The 14307-nt window shown below is 39.9% G+C and overlaps 1 protein-coding gene across 4 annotated transcripts in view; it reads right to left on the bottom strand.

Annotated features, from left to right (window-relative positions):
- The window catches only part of LOC116970880 (F-box/WD repeat-containing protein 7), a 118257-nt gene that overhangs the window by 25482 nt on the left and 78468 nt on the right, over positions 1-14307 (bottom strand). For 2 of the 4 annotated variants that reach the window (XM_033017518.1, XM_033017510.1), the window contains exons 2-3: positions 8736-8818; positions 5471-5612 (exon numbers count right to left, since the gene is read on the bottom strand). In XM_033017518.1, coding sequence (XP_032873409.1) covers positions 5471-5612; positions 8736-8818 — 225 coding nt within the window. Of the gene's footprint in view, positions 1-5470; positions 5613-8735; positions 8819-10854; positions 11269-14307 lie in introns of those variants that run through there. The other 2 variants (XM_033017538.1, XM_033017528.1) reach the window with 2 other exon arrangements.

Raw genomic sequence — 14307 nt, 5'->3', positions numbered from 1 at the left:
GTCAATATTGGGGAAGTTAAAGATGTCTACAATGCCAAGGTTGTTGCTTTGGCAAATTCTATCATCCATCTCGTGATTTGCTCCTTTATTTCCCACTAACTTTGGGAAGCCTTTCGTACAATTCCATTAGAGTGATTGCATCTTCCTTATTTTTGAGCTTTTCCCCCACTGCCTCTGGTGGATTCCGACCCAAACCACCCCCTCCTCCGGTACTTTCTCCAGCAACTACAGGAGATGTAATATTTGTCTCTATACCTCCTCCCTCACCTCCATTCAGAGACCAGAGATCCTTCCAAGTTAGACAGAGGTCCATGTGTACGGCATCTAATCTCATCTACTGTATCCAGTGCTCCCGATATGCCCTCCTATACATCAGCGTGACCAAGCGCAGACATGGAAACTTTGGTCTACAAGGGCCTGCTGGATCTCCCTAGCCATTTTAACTCCACTTCCCATTCCCATTCTGACTTCTCTGTCCACAGTCTCCTCCAATGCCCGAGTTATGCCACATGCAAACTCAAGGAATTCCTTATATTTTGCTTGGGTAGCTTACGACCCAAATGGTATGAACATTGAATTCTTAAATATTAGGTAACTACATAATCCTTCCCCCTCTCCCTTCCTCCCTTCTTCCCCACCTGGACTTGCACCTACCTCACCCCTCCCGGTCCACCAACATTCCTTCATAATTCCAAACTCTTCAATTCTTTAGTCTGACACCTTCTGTCTTTTCATCTCTGGACTTTGTCCAACTGTCTGCCTATCAAAAAAAAACCTCCTCCTCACCCGAATGAGCCCATTACCTGCCAGGTTTTGTCCCCCCCCCCCCTCCCCCTCCCCCTCCCCCTCGTTTCCAGCTTTCATTCCCCCCGCCCCTACAATCAGCTTGAGGAAGGGTCCGGATGCAAAACATCACCATTCCATGTTCTCCAAAGGCGCTGCCTGACCTGCTGAGTTACTCCAGTACTGTGTGTCTTCTTTTGCCTCAGTGGATGGCCATTGTAGAACTATCTGAAAATATTACTTTTTACAGTCAAATTGTGAAGGGGTGTTTATTGGTGAAAGAGCCATGATGATTATGATTGGACCTGGGACTTAAAGAACATGGAACAGTACAGTACAGGAGCAAACTCTTCGGCCCACAATATTTGTGTGGAATATGATGTCAAACTAAACTAATCCCTTTGCCGGCACATGATATTCTGTATCCCTCCATTCCATGCATGTGACTGCCTCATAAATGTCCAAAATTACCAAAATAAATGTCCAAATAAATGACCAAAAGCCTCATAAATGTCATTATTGAAACTGCTTCCACCACCATCCCATGGCAGCCTGCTCCAGGCACCCACCACTCTGTGTAAAAAAAGCTTGCATTGCACATCCCCTGTAAACTATCCCCCTCTCTCAAAGCTATGCCAGAGTATTTGACGTTTCCACCCTGGGAAAAAACCCCAATTCTTTCTCTACCCTATCTATGCCTCTCTTGACCTCGAAGAATTCCAGAAATGACAACAGGGGTTAAATCATCTAAGCACAACATGTTATTCTACCAAATTGGTAAGAATTCCTTTTAGGGACAGAAAGTAAGTGTTGTAAAGAAAAACTTTGATCTATCAAATTTATTATTCCATAAGTGAACTTTGGCAGAGCAGACCACATTTTAATCTGCAAACAGCATCCTCAAGTCCACTGATTTATCTGCAGCCGTGGATGTCTCGTGATCTGTTAATGCTCAACAGATCATGAAGGTGGGGTGTGGAGAGCAAAAAAATGAAAAGAGAGGGATTGTCCATGGCATTTGCAGACCTGCCTTCTGACAGCATTGCAAACTCTTCAGTTTTGTTCAATGTACACTTCTTATAGACAGCACAAATTTCAAGTTTTCCATTGCTATTTCTCCAGCTGTTTTTCTTGCTTTTGATTTTAAACGTTACCTTTCCTCAGTTTTAATGTTTCTATATTACCTTGAGCCAAACCAAGTGTTACTTTATTTACCGCAGGCTCTAGTTTTGAATATCAACTTCATTGATAAACTCTGGAATCTTGCTTCGCAATCATGTGAGTATATCTCAAATAAACCTGTTAATCTGGCTGTTCGTATATTATCATTAAAAACAAATGTCTTCAAATACAATATTGTGAGGGAGATGTATAGATGTGCTCAGTCAAGGCAGGAATGCAACAGCATTTCTTCTCAGAGTCTTTGAATATTTTTAAGGCATGTAGATTCTTTATAAAAAATAACATCTGTCCATTCCCTCTACAGATGTTGCCACAGACACAGAGTTCCTCCAGCAGTCTTTTTTCGCTCAATAATCCAGCATAGACAATAGGTGGAGTAGGCCATTCGGCCCTTCAAGCCTGCACCGCCATTCGATATGATCATGGCTGATCATCCAACTCAGTATCCCATCCCTGCCTTCTCTCCATACCCCTGATCCCTTTAGCCACAAGGGCCACATCTAACTCCCTCTTAAATATAGCCAATGAACAGGCCTCAACTACCTTCTGTGGCAGAGAATTCCACAGATTCACCACTCTCTGTGTAAAAAATGATTTTCTCATCTCAGCCCTAAAAGACTTCCCTCTTATCCTTAAACTGTGACCCCTAGTTCCGGACTTTCCCAGCATCGGGAACAATCTTCCTGCATCTAGCCTGTCCAACCACTTAAGAATTTTGTAAGTTTCAGCAGTCTTTTATGTCTCCATTAGAACCATTTCTGTTGGCTATTCCTTTTTCTCAGTCTAGATAGTGTGGCTTTGCTGGACATGTACCTGCACTCTAGATCCACATCAGCAATGCTATATCCAGATACTGTATAACAGCTTATCTGATCCCACTTGCCATATGACATTTTATCAGAGATATTCCCATTGTTCGATATACTTTGGTGCTACCCTGACTAACTTGCTCAAAAAAGACCGCCTAAAGAAGGGGCCTGATACGAAACATTGCCTTTCCACGTTCTCCCAAAACGCGGCCTAACCCGTCGAGTTACTCCAGCACTTTGCATTTTTTGCTCAAGATTTCAGCATCTGCAGTTCCCTGTGTCTGCTGTATACTAATTTGATTCTCTCTTTCTCAGATCTAATGAAGAATCCCTCATTGGAAATGTTCAGCTTTTCTTTCCCCAGATGCTACCTGTCCTGCTTGGTTTTTACACCATTTCCTGTTCTCATGATCACATTAGGTTACATATGAGACCAGCGTGCCAAACAGGTCCCACCATCTTATCATTAACACCTTAATGCACAGACCAAAACATTCAACCAGATGATAACTACCACCAAGACACATTTCCTCTCAACTAACACTCTTTTTACTCTTCCCTTCCCATCTTCTTCCGACTGAAAACTAATTTACCTTTGTTTTGTTTCCATTTTTGACAATGGGTCATAGACCAAAAATATGTGACTGTTTCTCTTTCCATGGATATTCTCTGATTTGCTCTTTTTACAGCATTGACTGTTTTTATTTCAGGTTTGAGGGATCTGCATTTTTTAAATGTTTGATAGCAAATAAAAGATAGCAGAGGGAGCTCGGAAAGATGGGCAAGATAGCACTGAGTACTGTTAATGTATATGTGAAAACTGACATAGTGCCTTTGGATGAAGTGACTGAAGGACTGTATGCAAATAAACAGGAAGCCGGTTATGAAGAGAGCCTTGGGGAAACACTAACTTGGTCTTTTTGGATGACTTTGATAAGGAGCTGCTACAGTGAGCTTCTTCACATGCAATGTTCAGTATTACACATGAAACCCATTTATACACCGTAGATTTATTAAGTCCCAATAGTAATGCATTTGTATTAGTGCTAAAACAACATGCTTAGTGGACTGATGCATTGTCAAAATTAATTTTTGCATTCTCTGCCACAACCAAATTCCATTGAGCATTTGTATATAGTTTATTTCTATGTGCAAATACCAACTTCTCAGCTAAACAGTAAATCTGAAGCAAATTACATGCAATACTGTGGATCCCCACACAAATTGCATGCGGAATGGAACTATTTCCATATTTGCAATTTGTATGTAACAAACACAGTTACTGGGTTGTGTACGTGTGCTGGTTACTAGAGAAAAGCATTCCATGTTAAAAGGCAGGATCTGAAGACTATAGATATACCAAATCCTTTCTAGTATTATTATTGGTTTGCAATTCTGTTAAGTCCGACTCCACATGTGAATCAACATGTGGTTAGAATGTTTTTTTCTCTGATATAAATATGAGAACAAATCAAAACGCAAATAAAGTCCCCATTATTCTGCAAATATAGATACAAATTCAACATCTATCAGAATATATTACTCAATATTTATTTGGCCAATATTTGAAAATAGTGCACAAGCTAAAGAACCTAAAACACATATACCACATATAAGCAGAAACTGAATTGTAACAGCAATGGAAGCCATTCAGCCCATCAGATTCATGCTGGCTTCTTGTGGAGCAAGCTATTCAGTCTCATTCAGCTCCTTCATTACAACTCAAAATATTTTTACTTGGGTGTCTATCCATTTCTCTTTTGAAAGATGGTTTATTTTGCTTTTGCAAGCAATACATTTAAATCATAACTATTCCCCACATAAATAAAATTCCCCCCCATCCCCACGAATTTGCCCCCCTTGGTTCTTAAAGAGAATAATGTTTTTTTTGGCCTCTATTCCCCACATGCTCTTTTATCATTTTTTCTTTAAGAATAAACTAAGCATCTCAAATCTAAAGTAGTTATGTCCATGGAAATAATCTAGTAAATCTCATTTGTACCTATTTTCAGGACCTTTTATTCTAAGATGTGATGGACCAGAAGTGGGCACAATAGTTCAGTTGCAGTGTAACTAGTGTTATAAGGGTTGAACAGAGTCTACTTGCTTGTACAACAGTACTCTCATTATAATGTCTCAGATCCTGTATCTTTAGTAAAGACTCCCTCAATATGCCAAGCAACTTTGTTCCCCCCCTTTTCTGCATAGCCTTTGCAGTTGTTCTATTTAGTCCAACGTCTCTTGTTCCAAAATGTATCATTTTATTCCGCCATTTGTCTGTGCATTCTACCAATCTTTGTATTTTGAGTCTGTTTCTATTCTCCCTCGCCATTTGCCATACATTAGGTTTGGTGGAGTCTGCAACCTTGAAATTTAAATCTGCACTTCTATATCCGAGTCATTAATATAGATCAAAAAGTAGTGGCCCAAGCACTGACCCCAGGTGATTACCATTCTCCAGTCTAAAATACTTTCAGTCCAAGAGTCAATTATTTTGATTCCGTTGGCAGATCACTTTCCCTCATGAGATAAATAAAGTTCTATTGTATCGTGCCGTTATTCATGCTGATGCTAACCCTTTGATTCCACAAGTTTCCATTCTACTTAGCGGCTTTTTATGTAGGGAGCCTAATTTATTTTGATTTCAATCATTTGTCACGATTAAATATCTCATTGCTGCCTTCGCACACGCTAACCTGAAAAGTTTTCAACCAATCCTGAAGTTCTGGAGGGGGCTGGATGGATGTGATCCGGCGTCGCGGTTGCCCTTGCCCATTTGCTGCCCTCAGATCACCAAAGGTGGTGGGTGTTGCCGAACATGGAACCAGCCCAGCGGTGCTGCCGGCAAAAGTAGACCATTAAAGCAAACCATGGTTAAAAACAAAGTCATGGATTGCAATGCAAAGGGATGCATAGGATAAATCAGAAGTTATAAAATAACATTGAAGTAGGAGCCATTAATTCAAAACAAGAATGAATGTATATTGAAAACAATAACTAGCTTAAAATTAAACAGACAGTTTTGCAAACATACACACTGTCTACAAAGACAATTGGTCTACATCAAACCAGAAATCTTCAGTATGTTATTTCACACCATAGAGGTGATAGAGATGAAGGAAGCTTTCAGACCAAACTTATTTTATCTAAAACACAAAGCACTGGAGTAACTCGGCGGGTCAGGCAGCAGCAAGGAGGGAACGGATAGGTGACATTTCAGGATGGAGCCCTTCTTCAGACAGAAGGGTCCTGGTTAGCGGGTGTTTCTTCTTCAGGCTAATTGCAGTAAAAGGGGAGAAAGCTGGAAAGGAGATGGGAGTGGGACAAAGCATGGCAAGTGACAGGTGGAGACACAAGAACTGCAGAAATAGTAAAACACTAACACTGGAGTAAGGCAGTAACTGTGCAGGGAATGGATAGGTGACATTTCAGGATGGAGCCTTTCTTCAGACAGAAGGGTCCCGGATACAGGTGAGAGGGGTTTGACTGGATACAGGGGTGTTGATTGGCAAATGGATGGACCAGGAATAACTTGCATTTATGTACTGTCTTTCATTTTCCCAAGCTATCACAAGGCATCCTAATACCAGTAAGTTTTGTTTAAAATGCTAGAATTGTTAGTATGCAGCAAGTATAACAGTCAATTTGCATGCACCATGGTTCCCTGCAAAAAAGTGAGATTAACAGTTAATATGCTCATTAGTCGAGGATGCATATTAGCCGGGCCACGAGAAGAACTACTCTGTTTATTGGAGTACCACAGGAATTTGAATGCCCACTGGAGGCCGGAGGCTAGGTCACAATAAAATGCATTCTTCAAAGCATTGGTACTGGTGATAATATGCAATTCCCAGCCTTATGCGAGACTGGATTATGAAGTATTGGGGTTTGCTGCAGTACCACTCAGTCATAATGGAACATAAGACATGGTATTATTTGTGCAAATGGTTGGTGTGATTGAGATTGCTTATATATTGGATCATCAAAATGAGGCACCTAAGAATGCTGGAATATAGAAACATAGTAAATGGGTGCAGGAGGAGGCCATTTGGCCCTTCGAACCATTGTGATCATTGAAATTCATTGTGATCATCCACAATCAGTAACCGTGCCTGCCTTCTCTCCATATCCCTTGATTCTGCTAGCCCCTGGAGCTCTATCTAACTCTCTTTTAAATTCATCCAGTGAATTGGCCTGTACTGCCTTTTGTGGCAGAGAATTCCACAAATTCACAACTCTCTGAGTGAAAAGGTTTTTTTTCTCATCTCAGTTTTTAATGGCCTCCCGTTTATTCTTAGACTGTGGCCCCTGGTTCTGAACTCCCCCAACACTGAGTACATTTTTCCTGCATCTAGCTTGTCTAGTCCTGTTATAATTTTGTATGTTTCTCTAAGATCCCCTCTCATCTATCTAAATTCCAGTGAATGCAAGCCCAGTCTTTCCAATGTTTCCTCATATGACAGTCCCGGCAATTAACCTCATGAATATAGTTTTAAACCATACCTCTAATGGGCTTTAATCTCAGAATATAAATTATCTTGTTCCCTTTGCTGCACCTATTCAGAGCTCAACTGGTCAGGACTACACTCAGTTTAATTACCCGTCTGACTTGCTCATGCCAAAAACGTTTTTTTGAGAGGGGATGGCAAAGAAACACAAATAAATAGCCCTGTTAAGAGTGAAAGATCTGAAAAATCAGGTCATTGTGGAGGCACCTGTGATCACACTAAATGCTCACATTAGCAGCACCACCAATTTGAAGTTTATGCTGCACAGGACAAGGGGGAAGATAGATTCACAGAGTCGTACAGCACGGAAACAACTTGTCCATGCCAACTAAGATGCCCATCTAAACTAATCCTGTTTGCCTGCATTTGTCTCATATCTCTTTAAACCGTTCCTATTTTAAGCTGATTCAATGGATATTAAATACCTATTCTTTTTAATTATATCCAGTATTTCCAGTGGTGATTAATATTGTCCCTTGAGTCACAACCAATTCAAATAAACTTGGTTTGTTATTTTCAGACAATAACTGCAATATACCCTTTGATTAAAAAAAAAAACCCATTTTAACTTGTGTATTGAAGCAGAATGAAATGACTGGTATTTCTGAAAGAGGTAACAAACTGTTCCATTCATTTATATTAAATCTCTTTAATACCTCAGAATTACATTATAATTCATTAAAATGTTATTATACCGAAGTGTGTGTTCGTGATGACTGAATGTTGCCACTAGAAGAAATGTTGTCACAGTACAGGAAACATGTTAACAATTAAAATAAAATCTAAAATAATCTTGAAAATTCCAATTTAACTGTTAATAAAGAACAAATAAGCTTACACGATTCAAACAAAAGGGGAGGGTTTATGAAGATTCTACATCGTTTTATGCAATACATATATCATATATATTTAATCAAAGCTTCACAGTTAAGTATTTTTAAGAGCTTGACACATGAGAACATGACAGGTTAAAATGTTAACACATTAACAAATTATTTTATTTGCCAATAATGAAAACATTACTATGGATCTGAAAATCAAATGATGGAAACCGCCTCCCGCAAGGCTGGATCTTGTATCTATGGAATAGAATTTGTTGCCATGTCAGTAGCAGTTGTTTGTTAATGGATGTGATGATTTCTACCCTGTGGCCTTATACTGCCAGTTTATAATTGGGCAAAAATTAGTCCAATTTTAATGCTTTGGATTTTAGGCCAAGAACCTGTCTCATCACAGCTTCTCTTTATATGGCAACAAGGATCCTAGACAACATGCAATAGTCCTGGCATAATACACCAAATGTTTGGGTTATGCATTTAATGCACATTCCTTTTTAAAACTCACACCTATCAGTATTAGCTGAGGCCAGTTATTTTCATAAACAGGAAACATTGAAGTATGCAGTGTGCAATTCCTGCTCGTAAGCCTTGATAACAAAGACATCTTAAAATACCTTTTGTAGTCTGAACCTTTGCAAGGTTTCTTTCCTGAAGAGAAAGACCGGACCTCAGGGCCAGGGTCCAATTTTCTCTTCATCTGAAACAAGAAACAGAAGAGATTTAAAAAAAAAAAAATAGTGAAAACTATTTTTTGATTCATTCAAGCCAATTATGTACGACCACAAATAAACAATTACAATAATAAAGAAAGCTGGTACAATGTTATCTGGTTTTAAAGGGAATAACAATCATATAATAGTTTAATAATCTTCATCGTGGACTTAGTGCAGGTCAGGCTGCTCAGCATTGAACATTGAATTTATGATAAAGGTTGTAAATGCTTATCATTTAAACTTTTCAATGTTTTCAAAGTAGATTTGTGCCTTTTACACAAATATATGTATAAATGTGAATCAGAAAGAAGTTAAGCAACTGAGTGGAATAAATGATGCTCACTAGTATTTTGCAGGGCATGAGAAATTTAGCTTTGCTCGAGTACCATAGACATTTAAAAAATCTAATGGAAATATAAAATAAGGCAGTTTTAAATATGCAGTAGGTATTGTTCTGGGAATGATTTTGCATATGCAATCTAGGATAGTGGGAACAAATATTTTGGTGCACACCAAGCTTCCACAAGACAACCATAGAATAGTAATTCATTTTTAAACAAAATATTCAGAAAGGCAGGGTGAATCCTTGTCAACGGGCATCAGGAACTATGTTCTGTTAAATGCTTCACAGTATTTAACATGGGTTACATTTATTGCATGGATCATCGGCCTTCTACATTTTTAAAAATTGAATTAGGCAAATTATTCTGAGTAAATGATCACGAAATAGAACTGTGACCTTGCCCGGGAAATAAATTGAAATAGGTGCTATTGTTGATATTTTTAAAACCAGATTATTCAACCATTGCATGTTTTTGCCTGACCTCAGATCCAAATCGTGTGGCATAAAGTCGGCACAGTGTGTACAAAATACAGCAGGGGAATGAGTCATTCAGTCGGCTAAAACACGTAGACACAGGATGATGCCAACCATCCAGTTGCATTTTTTCCCCTGTTAAAATGAATATATCCTGCTTATTTGGTTGATTTCCCCCCCCCCCCAAGAAACAGGCATCTATACTTCTTTAACCATATACTGGTTTGACTAGTGCAATGGAGAAGAAAATTACTAACTAACATGGTTTGCGGTTTTTAGTATTAAATTGCATTGGCATATGTCGTGATGGTCCAATCTCAAAATGTGAAAAAGACTGCAACGTAGAGTGTTAGTCATCCATAACTCTAATGTGAAAGAATTTAAGATTTGCTACACCTTATTCTAGCCTGCTTTTCTTCCCACACAGTGCAGCAGAAACCCTAACATTGTATAGGACAATTATAATCAATGATTTGATCTAATTGGTGATTTATTGCTTGTCTTACACAAGACAAACCATGATCTCTACATTGCCTATATGTTAATTGTCACTGCGACTTCGCCACCTTACATCCAATGACGTGAATATTTGCAGTTATTTGCGAAGCTGCGACAGTTTTTTTTGTGATCTGCTGTAAAGTCACAGGTCGACCAACTATTTAAACATATATCAAAGTCACAGAAAATTAGACACTATCTTGACAGTAACCATTTTCGTAAACCTATTCAATGCTAAAATTCACGTTGAAATTAAGATGATGCCTCTATGATGATTGTGTGGGGGTGCAGGGGGAAGGCAGAAGGCAACAAATGGTGTTATCATCAACCCCCCCAAATCAATTCAACTCACTCGCAGGATTACAATGGCAAGCCTTATTCCGTTTAAAAAAATAATTGACTGCAGTAGTTGGGTAACAGGTAGTAAGATTTCAATAATGTCTAGTGGACAATTTCCACTGATTACTGGATAATTATTACAGGAGACTTCATATTATTGAAGTGAAGGAGGAAAGATAATAATAATAATAATAATAATAATCGATGAGATTTATATAGCGCCTTTCTAGAATACTCAAGGCGCCTTTGCTTCCATCAACTAACATTTATTTTTGTGCCGGTAAGTTACTGCCAGTGACTTCCAAAGAACAGAATATAAAAAGAGCTGACGGTATTCAGCACAACATTGCATTCGCACCAACTTACTTTAAAAAAGATCATTTTTAAAGTGCCGTAGAAACCCATGGTGAGCGTTGGTTCAGATCCTTGAGAGGTCGGCTGATGGTTGCGGATAGTGTGCTCCTTCAGGTAGACAGTGCGATGTCCCCAACATGGACATGCTCAGGCACGTCAAAGAATGGGCGAGCTTACACTAACAGCTAGCAGAAAACCGCCGCCTCCACAAGCCAATGCAGTAATTCTCACACGACAAAGCTGTACTTGGGCTTCGGAGGGGGCAAAAAAACAGAACAAAACAAAAAGGAGAAGGGAGGGAGAGCTGATGCAGGGGCAAGCTAGCCTTGTCCAATAAACAGATTCTGCTGTGCCTTAACAGATGGGTGAAACTGCACTGTGTTCCACCCCCTGCCTTGTAAGAAAGAAATGGCTCAGCCCAGCCAGCAACAATGTGAGCTGCACGTCAATTAGATGAACAAAGCCCGAGGGAGCCTGCAAGCTGAGGGCGAGCGAAACGGAAGGAGAAATGCAGCCGGTTTCACATGATTAAATTCAACTCATTTTCCTCCCCCCCCCCTCTAACTCATTTCCCTCCCCATTTGCATTCTGCGGGCAAGTGGAATGTGTGGAATTATTGATACATCCCAGGATTCTGTCTCCGGTGTTCAATGAATCGCATTTACTTTTTTTATTATTGAAAAGGGGACTTTTCTCTCACCATTTACTTTGCGGTCTGTATGTCGATTCTCTCTCTCACACACACAGACAGACCAAGCCTCTCTCCGGCACCCAACCCTCTTGTCCTTCATCGTGTTTGAATCATTTCACCTGCCTTTTCTCACAACAAGCATCATGCAGGTGGTATGTGGGCCAGAACTCAGGGTTTTCCCCCATCTGCCAATGATCATTCATTGCCAGAGCAATTGGAGCCGAGGTGGCAGAGGTCGGCCACCTACTTTGGGAGTTAGTTTTGCTTCAAGTGCGCTCTTGGAAACCCCTGAGAGGCAACTCCCAACCTCTGCAGAAATGAGTGGAATGCCAAGCATGCAGAGGTCACGTTAGTTCTTTGAAGCATCTATGACCCCTTGACGTTAACCTTCTGGCGTGCAATTCCTGATCAACCGCGCCAAGATTTGAGAATGGTAGGCTGAGATTTTCAGATTTTGAGATTTTCAGAGCCAGACAAGGAGAACCTTTGCAAAACAGGTGTCGACTTGAACCTAAACTGTTCAAAATCAGTTTCACACCCACTTACTGCCCTCCAATGAACAGACCAGTGATAGCCCTTCTAAAGTGTCAATCACATGCATACTTTTTCATTTTCCAACGTGACTGTACATTGACATTGCACAGGGTTGGCCAGAAACGGAATTAGCATAAACAGAAAACTTAACTTATATTGTACAAAGGTGGTGTTCAATGAATCTTTAAGAACATATAAGAGATAGCAGCAGAAGTAGACTAATCTATCTGAAGAAGGGTCCCCACCCGTAACAGCATCTATCCATGTTCTCCAGAGACACTGCCTGACCCACTGAACTAATCCAGCACTCTGATAACATAGTCATGCTACCTGACCCACTGAGTTACTTCACCATTTTGTGTCTTTTATGTAATTGCACATCTGCAGTTCCTTGTGTAATTGAACATCTGCAGTTCCAGAACATCTGCAGACTACAAGTCTTCTCTTTTACTCAATAGGTTTTGGCTGATCCAACCTTAGATTCCGCATGAATTTCTCATTCCCTTCCACATCTTCTGACTTTATAAAAAAAATCACCTTGAATATGTCCGATGACTCTTCCCGTCTAGGATAGAATTCCAATAATTCATGACTCTATGTGAAATTCCTCATTATTGTCTTAAATAGGCTTTCCCTTGTAAGTTCTAGACTGCCCTATCACAGTCCTCTCAGCATTCACTCCATCAATCCCCTTCATAATCTTATCTATTTCAATTAGGTAATTCTCATTCATTTAAAATTCAACGCCCACACTGCTCAATCTTTCTTCATACGTCAGCCTCTTCCTCCAGGTGAACCTCCCAATAGCACTTCCAATGCAAGTACAGTATACCATTCCTTAAAATTTGAGACAAAAACTGGACACAGTACTCCAGGTATGGTCTCACCAGCATTCTATAAACTTGCATCATCAGTACAAAGTATTAATTTCAGATGGTTGTTAAGAGTAAATCGTGCTGGAGTCACACTTGCACCAAACTGGGGAAGGAGGGCTTATTTTCTTTCCTTATTTTCTATAGTTTCAGGGTTACCATTATTGATAGCAGCATTTTATTCCACATATGTAATTATTTGGATTTAAACATCTCAGTTGTGATGATGGGATTTGAACTCTTATTTCTGGGAACATAGTACTGGCCACTGCATTGTCATCCATCTTACCACAATGCTTGTGTACCCGATGGCACATATGTACACAAGCATTAGCAAGAAAGATTTAAACCCTCAAGTTAGTGGAGACTTTCTAAGTGATGAAGAACCTGAAGGCTAGATGTCCAGTTTTGGCTGGCATGTACATATTGAGCTGATTGTGGGGTTCCTCGACGTGAAACATTTCTATAAACCTACTGGTGTAAAAGAGTTACTCCAGCCTTTTGTGTCTACCTTCAATGTAAATAGACAAGGTTGAAATACATAAGTAATAGGAATTGGAGGCACCTGGTGTCGGGGGAAGAGTGGGATAGAGGATGTGGGTACAGGACTGGAGGTAGTTGCACAGAGAAGGAATACTGAATGGGAAGGCTTCAGGGAAATTAAGGACACCGATTGCTAATACGTGCATATCACTGAATTTCCTCTCCGGAGAAGAAGATGATCTATGAAGGAATACACTGGGAAGGCACACGCTATCCATTCACCAAAGATGTGTCCAAAACTTATTTGGTGGCCACAGAAACACCTGCATTTTGACTGTGATCCAACAAGATGAAGTGGGAAATGTCACCATTTATACCATTGCAAAATATATTATCAAAAAACACAATCAAAATTGTGTCTAGTGTGAGGTTTGTGGACAGAGAAGATCCACTATGAACTTTTAAACACTGATAGCCCACTTAGTGCTCACCAAAGAGCACTTGCAAGGGATAAGCACATCACTCTGTACTAAGCTCTTAATCTCTTATTATCTAGCTCATTATTAAGCTCTGAACTACATAGACTATTATTGTTATTATTACACTATTACACTGTTTGTATTTTATGTGTACATATGTGTGCGTGTATATGTGAATAGACAATATGTGCAGGAGTAGGCTCTTCGAGCCAGCACCACCATTCAATGTGATCATGGCTGATCATCCACAATCAGTACCCCGTTCCTCCATTCTCCCCATATCCCCTGACTCCTCTATCTTTAAGAGCCCTATCAAGCTCTCTCTTGAAAGTATCCAGCGAACTGGCCTCCACCACCCTCTGAGGCAGAGAATTCCACAGACTCACAACTCTCTGTGTGAAATATG

Source organism: Amblyraja radiata, chromosome 1, assembly GCF_010909765.2.
Source record: "Amblyraja radiata isolate CabotCenter1 chromosome 1, sAmbRad1.1.pri, whole genome shotgun sequence".
NCBI lineage: Eukaryota > Metazoa > Chordata > Chondrichthyes > Rajiformes > Rajidae > Amblyraja > Amblyraja radiata.
Note: the sequence above shows the minus strand (reverse complement) of the source record. Positions and strands in the feature narration are given on the sequence as shown.